This window comes from Malania oleifera, chromosome 4 (assembly GCF_029873635.1).
Source record: "Malania oleifera isolate guangnan ecotype guangnan chromosome 4, ASM2987363v1, whole genome shotgun sequence".
NCBI classification, from domain to species: Eukaryota; Viridiplantae; Streptophyta; class Magnoliopsida; order Santalales; family Ximeniaceae; genus Malania; species Malania oleifera.
Genome location: NC_080420.1, coordinates 12077924 through 12089338, shown reverse-complemented (window position 1 = coordinate 12089338; position 11415 = coordinate 12077924). Strand labels below are relative to the sequence as shown.

General features: G+C 35.5%; 1 protein-coding gene across 2 annotated transcripts; it reads right to left on the bottom strand.

The window, feature by feature from the left end:
• Positions 1–3836: 3836 nt before the first annotated feature.
• Positions 3837–6953, bottom strand: LOC131153302 ((3S,6E)-nerolidol synthase 1-like). 2 transcript variants are annotated; one of them, XM_058105514.1, is made up of 7 exons: positions 6777–6953; positions 6396–6663; positions 5735–6116; positions 5065–5283; positions 4810–4948; positions 4400–4648; positions 3837–4210 (listed from the first exon to the last, which is right to left on the bottom strand). In XM_058105514.1, the coding sequence occupies exons 1-7, from the start codon at positions 6942–6944 to the stop codon at positions 3935–3937; spliced, it is 1701 nt and encodes a 566-aa protein (XP_057961497.1). In that variant the 5' UTR covers positions 6945–6953; the 3' UTR covers positions 3837–3934. The 2 variants fall into 2 exon arrangements, with proteins under 2 accessions (XP_057961497.1, XP_057961498.1); XM_058105515.1 differs by having other exon boundaries at positions 6414–6663.
• Positions 6954–11415: the final 4462 nt, after the last annotated feature.

The following is an 11415-nucleotide window of genomic DNA, read 5'->3' as shown; positions in this document are numbered from 1 at the left end:
CCAATAGTTTTGCGGCCCTTCGAGAGATTTGTCAACTCCCAAGTCTTGTTCTTCTCGATGGATTGAATCTCCTCATCCATCGCTTTTCTCCATTTGTCTTCTTCGTTAGCTTCCTTAAAGCTAACTGGGTCGCTAGTCAACAACATACAATATAGAGTAACATACTCTTCTATTGGTTCTGTAGTTTCATACAGATCGGATAAATTTCGAGCTCCTCTAGGTCTCATGTCTGAGATTTCATGCTCTATTGGTGATGGAGCTTCATTCCTCTGTGATGAACCATGTGGAGGTGTCTGCAGCTCGGGAACTTGTGGTTTGATAGCCACTTCTCTTGTCTATGTAGGTTCTTCTCCTTCAAGTGTCAATTCTGTATCTTTGGAACATTCAGCCTGGTCCCATTTTCAGGATTCATTTTCTTCAAAAATAACATCCCGACTATGAAAGACTTTCTTATTGATGGGATTGTAGAGTCGATATCCTATGGTGCTATCGCCTTATCCAACAAGGATACACTTCTCTCCTTTATCATCCATCGTTGTCCTTCTAACTTCTGGGATCTTGGCATAGGCTATGGAGCCAAACACCCTAAGATGACTCACACTAGGCTTGTGAGTACTCCAGGCTTCATATGGTGTCTTTGTATCCATACTCTTCATAGGACATCGATTTAGCATATAGACTGCACATGATACTGCTTCTGCCCAAAAACTCTTGGGCACATTCTTATCCTTTAACATGCTTCTGGCCATGTTAAGGATTGTGCGGTTCTTCTTTTCGGCTACACCATTCAACTGGGGAGTGTATGATGGTGTGAACTATTTATGAATTCCTTGATACCTAAGGAATTCTAGGAAAGCCTCGTCTTGGTACTCTCCTCCTAGGTCTGATCGGAGTGACTTGATGCAGTAGCCACTCTGTTTCTCCACAAGAGCTTTGAACTCTTTGAATTTATCGAACACCTCCGACTTCCTTTTCAGGAAGTAGACCTAAGTCTTCCTGCTGTAGTCGTCGATGAAGGTGAGGAAGTATCGATTCTTTCCATTCAAAAATGGTCTTAGTGGACCACACACGTCCGTGTCTATTAGCTAGAGCGGCATGGTTGATCTCCAGTCGGCTTGCTTTCCAAAGCTGTATCTGTGTTGCTTGCTCAAAATATAACTTTCACATATCATATTTGGATGGTGGATATTGGGTAAGCCTTTCACCATCTTCTTGCTTCCCAATTGTTTCAAACTTTCAAAATTTAGATGCCCATACCTTAGATGCAATAGCCAGTCTTTGTCATTAATGATAGCGCTCAAACACCTTGGCTTATCAACATTCGATTCTTTACCATTTGAACTTGAGTAACAAGCTTTCCTCGAGCATCTATTATCACCATCTGCTTATCACTCCACGAGCTATCCGAGACTAAGTATATTAGTCTTCATGGCTGGCACATAGTAGACGTTGGAGATGTAAGCATGATCTCCAGACTTCTGTTTGATCAAAACTTCTCCTCTCCCTTGGACTGGGATTTTAGAATTATCACCAAAAGAGTTCTCCCCTTAAGCTTTCTCATCAAGTTCAAAGAATAAGTTCTTTCTGCTAGTCATATGGTTGCTAGCTCTAGAATCAAGGTACCAAACGCTTTGGTCCTGAGGAGTTGCATTGTGTGCCATCAGCATCAGCGACTCTCCATCTGCATGTTTAGTTTCGGCAAGGTTAGCCTCCTCGCTAACCTTTTCTTGCTGTCGCCCTCAACACTCATTGTTATAGTGTCCGTACTTATGATAGTTGTAGCATTGAATGTTTCTTTTGTCTACATTTGAGCGATTATTGTAACCTCCTCTTCTTCCTTGTCCTCTGCCTCGTGGGACATAGTTCTGTTGATTTCATCCTTCTCTAGTGGGACCTCTTCCACCTTTGCTAGCTCCTCTGGAGTCAAAGTTTCCAGAATTTCTTCCACGAGATCCTCGGCCTCCTCCTCTTCCTTGCTGTGACGTCTCCCCTTTGTCGTATCTATCTGCATTGAGGGATAGCTTTGTTTGGAAGGCTTGCTCCAGTGCTTTATCATCATTCCTTCTGTTGACTTTCTGCTCATGGGCTTGGAGTGAGCCCACAAGTTCTTCTACGGACATTGTTTCCAGATCTTTTGTTTCTTCCAGGGTCACAACAATATAATCAAATTTTGGATCTAAAGATTGCAAAATTTTCTCACAAATTCTCTCGTCATTGAGAGTCTCTCCATTTCTTCTCAATTGATTTGATACTACCAATACTCGTGTATAATAGTCAGTAATAGATTCAGTAAACTTTATTTTTAGATATTCGAACTCACCTCGCAATGTCTAAAGATGAATCTTTTTCACTTTATCTGCACCTTTGTATGTTCGATGGAGGGAGTCCCAAACTTCTTTGGACGTCTTGGCGAATGCTATGATTTCGAACGTGGCCTCATCAAGGCCTTCGTAGATTATGGACTTCGCCTTATAATCTTTCTTTCGATCAGCTCGCAAGGTCGTTCTTTGAGCATCCGACATATCTGCTTCGGATTCTTTTGATGGGCTTTCTCTGTACCCATATTCAACGATGTCCATGACATCTTGAGCACCTAGAAGGGCTCTCATTTGAATCGACCAGTTGTCGTAATTCTCCCGGGTCAATTTTGGAATGACCGATTGGGTAGTACCGTTAGCCATCGAATTTAATATATAAAAACAGAGAGATGGAAATTGATTTTGGAATATCTGATGCCACCAATGTGTTTAAAAGGTCGAAACACCTTAGAAACCGGTTTTGGGTTGTAAAGAACCGGTTTAAAAATCACTGAACCGGCTATAGGAAATTCTAGTGAATTTTTTAAACTAACCGGTTTAACTTAATGGCCGTTTAACGGCGTTAATGTTCCCATTACGCCACGTGGCGTGCTCTGCGAGTGCCGCGTGTCTGCTGCTGGGTGCGGGTTGGGTCGCAGGTACGGATCCGAGGTTTCGGGTTGTGCAAGCAGGTAGCTGGACCGGGTTGCGGGTCGCCTTCCTGGTCGGAACTCGCCAATCGGGCGAAGAAGACGCGTGCAGGCGCATGTCGCAGTCTGTCGGTGCTTCGTCGGCACATGCGGCGAGTGGGCATGACGCTAAAACCATCGGAGGCGCGTGTGAGGGCATACATAATTTCCCGGAGTCCGTTTGAGACGTGGTTTTCACCGTTGGAATCTTCTTGAGTCGAATTTCATAATGGAAGGCTTAATTTTAAATTTGGAGCAACTTCAAAACTGGGAAGAAAAATGAATTTCTCCTCGCCTCTGTTTGGCGAATTCCGGCGTATCTGGACGCTCTGATACCACTAATGGGTGGAGAGGATCGCTCAGTCACTGGTTGTGACTGAAACTCAGTGAGAACGATTGCACACGAATATATTTCAATCTGAAAAATACAGAGAACTTCAAAAACAGAACTCTCTCTCTAACTCACTGGCTTTACACTCTTAACACACCACATTTCCACATCGCACACACACTCACCTATTTACAACAATTACAGAAAACAAATAATCAACAATGGTAGGAATTAAACTTCAACCCAACAATGGTAGGAATTAAACTTCAACGGAGGTGGGCTAGTAGGTGGAGTAGGTTGCCTTCGAATCTCCAATGTCAACAACGGTGGGCTGCCGGCAGTTAAGGTTACTGTTTTCAACAAAAATATTTTAGCTAGCTCCTGAGTACTCATACATACAGTTGTACTATAAAAATATTTTCATGTTCAAAGCCTCAAGTAATTCTAATCTCAAGAAGAACTATATATACACTTTTATTTATTTATTTTATTTATAGTCTTCTTATTGATCAATGGAAATATATTAACAATATTTTAATATCATTTTATTAATGCATAGAGACACACAAACATACACACACATACATAAATAGACATATATGATTTAGAAAATAATTTCATACAAGTATAGATTTCATATGCTCCTCAAGACGGGGAAGGCATTGGTTATCATCATAACTATACATTAAAGGGACCATTCTTGCGAGATTTAGAGAAGCTTGAACAAAGGAAGTCGAAAATGGATGTGGGGAGAGACATTCTTTGTTCAGGCGCTTCCACATTTCTGAAATCATGTAAATTACATGCTCTTTTGCACTCTCCACTGATGCTTCAGGGTATTCCATCATGTAGTACTCTATATAAGACCCATCATGACCGTCTTGATTCTCATCCTGAATGGTAAATTAATATAAAGATTAAATTTTGATTTAAAGCATCATTAACATTTTATTCTTCATAATTTTTAATATCTAACTTTTACTTTCAGTAGTGTTTGATAAAAATAAAAAATATAATGATTGAAAATATTCCTCTCCCTTTCTTAAAGAAAACAATAAAGGCTAAATGCAAATCAACCATACTTTGGCACTTCCCAAGTCATCCCAAAGACGAAGAAGCGTTGCTGTGGAAGATACGATGGGTGGAGTACCATCGAGGCAATCTACCGCGTCTTCCGTTATGCCTTCACCCAATAGAAAGAAAATGTGAACCAGCACAATATGTACTCCTGAGCTCACTGCCCCATTCTTCAAGTACTCCTCTGCTTTTGGCAAACTCCCGGAAGCAAACCAATTTGCTTCTACCAGAAACGCATTACACAGACTTGCCCACTGCAACCATTGAGAACATTAGTCGTAAGCTCTCATTAAAATCTAGTTAAATATAGCTAGTATTGGTGTGTACATTAAAAATTTATTCATGTTGGAAGTCTCAAGTATTCGTAATCTCGATAAGAGCTACATTGAATGTTTATAAATATGTAAATATATACCGTTTTTCTTAAAGAATTGACGGGGTTCCACCCATGCTTAATGTAGACCTTATGGCTGATTTCATCAGTGATTTCATCAAGAGTCGCAAAACATTTCTTCATGTAGACTGGTAGTTGTTCAGCTGCAGCAAATTCCCACCTACAGCCAGTAATATTTCATATACCAATGTAACAAATTAGCATGGGTATAAATATATATATGTCTATACAATATGTATGAGCATCATGAGGAAATAAAGAAAATATATTATGTACCTATTGACAGCTTGAGTGAAGAGAGTGAGTTCATCAAGCGTCCCAATAACATCATAAATGTCATCTATAATGTAGATGAGAGAGATGGGCTTTGTGAGATCAACCCTCTGCTCTGATAAGCTTGGGTCCGCTAGAATTGCCATGGGCCACATGTACCACTTCAGTGGTTGATCTCTAGCAAACTTCAACTCTTTGGCTAAACCCATATCACTCCACCATCTAAGCATTGTCACAAAAATGTATATATGTAAGGGACTATATCACTCACTGTCAAGAAAAAAAAAAATGCTTAATGTGAGAAAATTTTTTTAAGTAGCCGCTTATCCGTCCCTATACGTAAGATTTAAAATACATTAATTAAAAGATGTCCGATTAGTATTTGAATTCATAAAAGCGAAAGATATAGATTAGTGTAGGTTCCTATGATATGGGTCCAACCATCAATATAACATTTTATAATGATTGGTAGAGGCCATATTTCAAATTATATATGGGAGTTAGGACCGCTTTTTATGCTCTAATTTTGTGTTCTAGAAAACGTTTGGCCATATAAGTGATGGATGTGATTCAGCCACGCAAGTGTGCAACTAGCTAGCCAAGATTTTTTTTTTTTTTCTTGATTGTGACACAATCTTCATGAAAAATATTTATTGTTGTCATGTAAACTTACTTGGATATTTGAAGCATTTCACTTCGGTGCACAGATTGAGCGATATAGGAATCCAACTTGGTTAATTCGCATAGGACATTCATCCATCTAGTGCCAGTGCCCTGGAAATTACTTAGGAAGCTTTTGGACATGAACCTAGCCAAACTCTTGTGATAGGGATTCTCCAATGTGTTAGCAACAATTGCAGCTTGATGATGGTCAAGATGTGGGGCCTGTGCATTAAGGAGACCGCTAATAGAGTACTCCATGGCCTCATCAAGTATGTCTTCTCCTTCCATACTTAGTTGTGAAGCTTCATATAATGCCATCAATCCTCTAATGTCTTTGCTTAATTTTTTCTTGTCGAACTTTCCTTCCTCGTCTTTGAACTTGTTAAATATGTCTAAACCAAATTGGCAATTGATTAGTAAATTGCTATAATTATATTGACACTATGTTTGAAAGTGACCTTGAATCTACATTTGTATGAATTCGAAAAAGATGTAATACAAAATTATGTTAAATTATGCGTAAATCTATTTAAATCCAAATTTAAAGCTTGCAATTTATGGAGTCCAACACAACGTGACGGTACTATTTAATTAATTATGGAGAAAATTTTTCATTTCTTTCAATCTCGGCATGAGGAAAATAGGAAAGAAAAATCGATTGGGATACCAACCAGTAGGGACAAAATAACCTTGTTGTCTCAGCAGTCGAAAGCGAAGTGCAACCTCGTAAAGATCATGAGTAAGATCATCACAATCAATGCGTAATTTGGCGTACTGGTTCCTTAGAAGAGCCTCAATCTCATCTTGGAAGTTGTAGCCGATGCCTAGGCGTTGGATGGCATCAACCATCATCAGCCCTTGCAATGGATCTTCTCCCATTTTCCAAAGAAGTTGCTTAGCTTGGTTCAATTTTTTGGGGTATTCAATAAGAAATTCATCCTACAAAGGAAGAGCAGTGTCAGCTTTAGAAGTTATATATATATATATATATAGAAAATGGAAATGCAGAACTTAACAGTACTAAAGCAGGAAGAGGATGGATGAGTAAGTACTTTGTAGTGCTTGGAGGGCATAGTGATCAATTGCGAGGTATGATTTTGGTCAATGTTCCATTTAAATGTTGGCGTAGCCTCTGTGGGTTCTGTTTTGCTTGTACATGTGATTCTGCATGGATAACCAGAAAGGGAGGAGAAAGCATGGAATGTATGTGTGAAGGCCATTGGAATAACTAATTGAGGAGAGAGAGCGAGAGAGAGGTGTAATTTATAGAATTTTGGTACTCCAAATATTGGACCATATGGCTTGCTTTTCAAAGAAAAAAGAAAAAATTAGAAAGAAAAAGAAAATGTACAGTATAGTGATTTGATTTGCCACTTTTTTTGTTACACATATTTCGCTTTATCACAAGAAAAAAGAGACACGTTTATTTTATTGATAAAGCAAGTCCAAATGAAGAGAACAAAAAACAAGGGAAAAAAAAAAAAGACACGTTTGAGGCAGAGAAAATAATTATTGATGGTTAGGATTTTGATTTTTTTTTTTTTTTTTTTTTTGCGTTCTATTTTATGCATTTAGAACCCACAGATTCCTTCAAGGCCACGAGAGAGAGAGAGAGAGAGAGCATGTGAGTCAATTGCTGCTTCCATATTTTCAATGTTTTAATCCACAATTGCCATGTGATTCAATTGCATGTGAGTCAGCTGCTGCTTCCATATTTTCTATGTTTTAGTCCACAATTGTCACCTGCGCATAATTTCTTTCTGTGTTTGCATATTTGAAGCTGACTATACTAACCGACCACTTCACTGTTACCTCCAAGACACCTAATTCGAAATTTTGTACAAAGAATAAAAATGTATTTCAGACTTCACCTATATTTGTTTTGAAGGTTTATCTAATAAGATTTCCTCTCTTGGAGGCCTTATTAAAAATTCTTAAATCGCACCATATTTTACATTTTATTTTAAAATTTTAATATTTATTAAATTTTTAAGAAGTTAATTAAAGACCATTAAATTCAATTTAGAGATAAATATTGTTAATTAAGTACCATTTTTAGAACAGACGTATAAAGGATATTAGTACTTTCCTGTCGCATAATCAAACTCTTGATCTCAAATCTCGTGAAAACAAACCGAGATTGTTGTTTCACTTATTCATTTGGAACATGTCATAAATGGGTCTCATTTTTTTTAGGTTCCAAACCGTTTGAAACTAAGAAAATATTAGGAAAATAAGATAAAAATATTGAAGAATTTACTTTTTTTAATATTTGCATGGTTATGAGAGAAATTAAGAAAGAAAAAATATATATATCAAAGGCTGGACTATATGACATTTTATTAATTACTTGAAAAATAAAAATCAAAGGCATGCATGCATCATTAAAGACGAGTTTGGATAAAAATTTTGCTTGAAAAGGAAACATGAGAGGAAAATTTATTTTCTTCTACATTTTTTTCATATGAAAGTTTCACACTTATCGTAATTAATTTTAGAAAATAAAATATATAGCTAAGATCCTACAATTGGACATTTACATGGATGATAGAGGATGGCATGTTGTGCACAAACAGGGCCTTATTAGAAGTGATCACCGTCACATTCAATTCACACTATGTATATATAGTTGAGAAAATAATTTTATGGTTTGAATTAGGTAGAAATAATATCTTTATTTGGACTCCAATTGTTTTCAAATTCGAAATTGGTGCAAATATTATAAAAGGGTTGTTCAATTTAATGTCATATTTTAAAAATATTAAATTTGTTCGTAAAATTATTAATGATTATTTCAAAATATTTTTCGAACTATTTACAACTATCCCAAAATACTCTTACAATTATATTAGATTTATTTCTATAACTACTCATAATTATTCTAAAACACTCATATAACTGTCTATAGTTTTCCCAAAATGTCCTTATAACATTTATTTTTTTATTATTTTCTTTATATTTTTTTTAAAAAAATTTTAAAAATAGAAAGTCGTAGACATGGCTAGATTTAATTATCTATATATCTTCGTGCGGTCTATAAAAATGATAAAACAAATTAAAATATCTAAAATCATAAACAGAAAAACAAAATGGGTTAATTTTTTTAGGTGATTGATGATTAATATTTTTGAAATAAATCGTGCATTAGAATTATTGAATTAGATGTTCTTAATTCCATCATTGAACATTCAATTCATGAGACTTACTGTCTCTTAACTCTATACTTTGGAAAATAATTTTGTGATTTGAACTAGGTTGGGATTAAACTTCATTATTATTTGAGGCTTAGTTTGACTTCCTTTGTAATTTCTAAAGAATATTTTTTTTTATAAAAAAAAAAAAAACTGGTGAAAAAGAATTTATTGATATTGTTTTAAAACAAATATTTGGTTCTCTGTGAAAAAAAAATTATTAGAAAGAAAAAAAAATAACTTTAAGCATTTGGAGAGGATTTGGATTTGAATAAAATGTAATCATAGCATCTAAAAGGTATCGATCGGATGGATAGGTGGAGTTTTATTTCCGTTTGTCGTTAGTTCATCTCTAAAGTTTCGTTTGGTGTATTTCGTTTTATTTTTGGTTGTTTTTATGTTTTTAATTAGGATGAAATTAAAGATTGGGCACAAGGCACCTAGTTGAGTTTGCTCTAATGGTAAGGATGAAATTAGGCTATGATAACTTCAAGTGTCAAGTTCAATTCCCACTTGTTATGTGTCTAATGAATCACAGGAATAAATGAACAATGTTTTCATCCCTAGTTTGGTGTCATTTAGCTAAATTAGAAGGACTTGGTCAGATTGAAATTCCGATCATTAAAAATGAAAAATTGGGCACAAAGGCAGGCTTGCCCATAAATCAAATGGTAAATTTTTATTCTATTCTTTTGTATAAAAAAAATATTAATTAACTTATTTATTTATTTATATTTTTAATTTTGATGTTAGTCTCAAATGAACCAATAATATATAAACCCAGCCCATCCAACACTGCTCAAGAGTTTGATTACTTCCTCCTTAAGAATCTCCAAATTGCCTCGAAGAGTCGTTCTCATAGTTATTTGTATTATTCCCCACAGAACAATTTGTGGCAGAAGGAAAGAACAATTTTTAATTAAAAAAAGCAAAGTAGTTGCGGACTTGCCGTAATACATACAGCTCAGAAAAGTTCACGAGAACCCGAAAACGAAACAGGGGACGGACCGACCGCAGACGAGATGGGCACGCAAGTCCAAAACCATCACCGTCCCTTCGCTTGTTTTCAGTGATTGCCCTCATCGTCTCAAGTCACGGACGAGCCTCTGAATCCTTCCATCCTCAGGTCATACGTAGCATTCATGCCTTTTCAACTGTTCCCCACCCCCCACTTCTGCTACCTGCACAAAGAAAACCAAACACCAGAAGCAAAATTATTTCCATAATCGTGTTAAAATTGATGAGGGTTTTAGGATTCCTCCATAGCCCATAGGGGTTTGTTCATTATCGCGTTTTATTCTGTTGTGAATGTGAGAACAAAAGGTTGAGTCACATGCTCAATTATACATTGTACCCAAGAAACTGAGAAAGAAACAGAGCAATGGAATCAAGACCTCTCTTGGTCATGACTCGTTAAAAAATGTTAATAAATGAAATGGAAGTAAATTATTGCTTACAATAATTCTCAATGATAATAGCTATAATTGTCAAATAATAATATCATAAGTGATCGTTAGGTAGGGGTTGAGGTGGCTCGCGTTGCCTGGGTCGTTCTTTTCTCAACCAGGGCCTAACATAAGCCTCGATCGATCTGGGCTTTGGGCACGTATCCTAAGCTCGCTATTAGCTGGATTAGAGTTTTCTTGCTCAGAACCTCTTCCAAATATTATTTCAGAAATGTTCAATTTTTCGGGTTGAGCACAAGCCGAAATATATAAGTATATATATATTTTAGCTACAAATATTATAGTTGTAGCTACATAATGCCTCAGTTAGGATGAAATGAAGAGAAGAGATTAGGATAATTTCATATATATATATATATATATATATATTTTAGCTACAAATATTATAGTTGTAGCTACATAATGTCTCAATTAGGATGAAATGAAGAGAAGAGATTGATGTATTATCTTATGTCATGAATTTGTACGGCGACACAAGCATTACAAGCATGAATTAGGTCCAGAAACAACCAAACAAATTAAAATATCTAAAACCATGAAACAAAAAACAAAATGCATTATTTTTTTTTGTGACTAATAATTAATATCTGCAAAAATAATCATTGTGTTTGAATTATTGAATTAAGTGCCCCATTCAATTCACCCTAAGTATATCTCTCTTAACTATATACTTGAGAAAATAATTTTATGATTTGAATTTCGTCCAAATAATATCTTTAGTTGGTGTCCAATTGTTTAAAGTTCGAAATGAGGAAAGTATTATAAAGGGACTGTTCAATTTAATGTCATATTTTAAAAATATTAAATTTATTCGTATAATTATCAATGATTATTTTAAAATAATCTTCGAACTATCTACGGCTATCCCAAAATACTCTTACAATTATGTTAAATTTATTTCTATAACTACTCATAATTATTTTAAAACACTCCTATAACTATCTATAGTTATCCCAAAATGTCTTTATGCCATTTATTTTCTTTTATTATTTTCTTCATAATTTTTAAAAAATTTTTAAAAATAGAAAGTCAAA

Excerpts from the sequence above, each read along its gene's own strand:
- LOC131153302 (XM_058105514.1), bottom strand. The coding sequence starts at position 6,944 with ATGGCCTTCACACATACATTCCATGCTTTCTCCTCCCTTTCTGGTTAT. Across the intron at positions 6,664-6,776 it reads TGCCCTCCAAGCACTACAAA|GATGAATTTCTTATTGAATA; the intron begins GTACTTACTCAT and ends CTTCCTTTGTAG. Across the intron at positions 4,649-4,809 it reads TCAATTCTTTAAGAAAAACG|TGGGCAAGTCTGTGTAATGC; the intron begins GTATATATTTAC and ends CAATGGTTGCAG.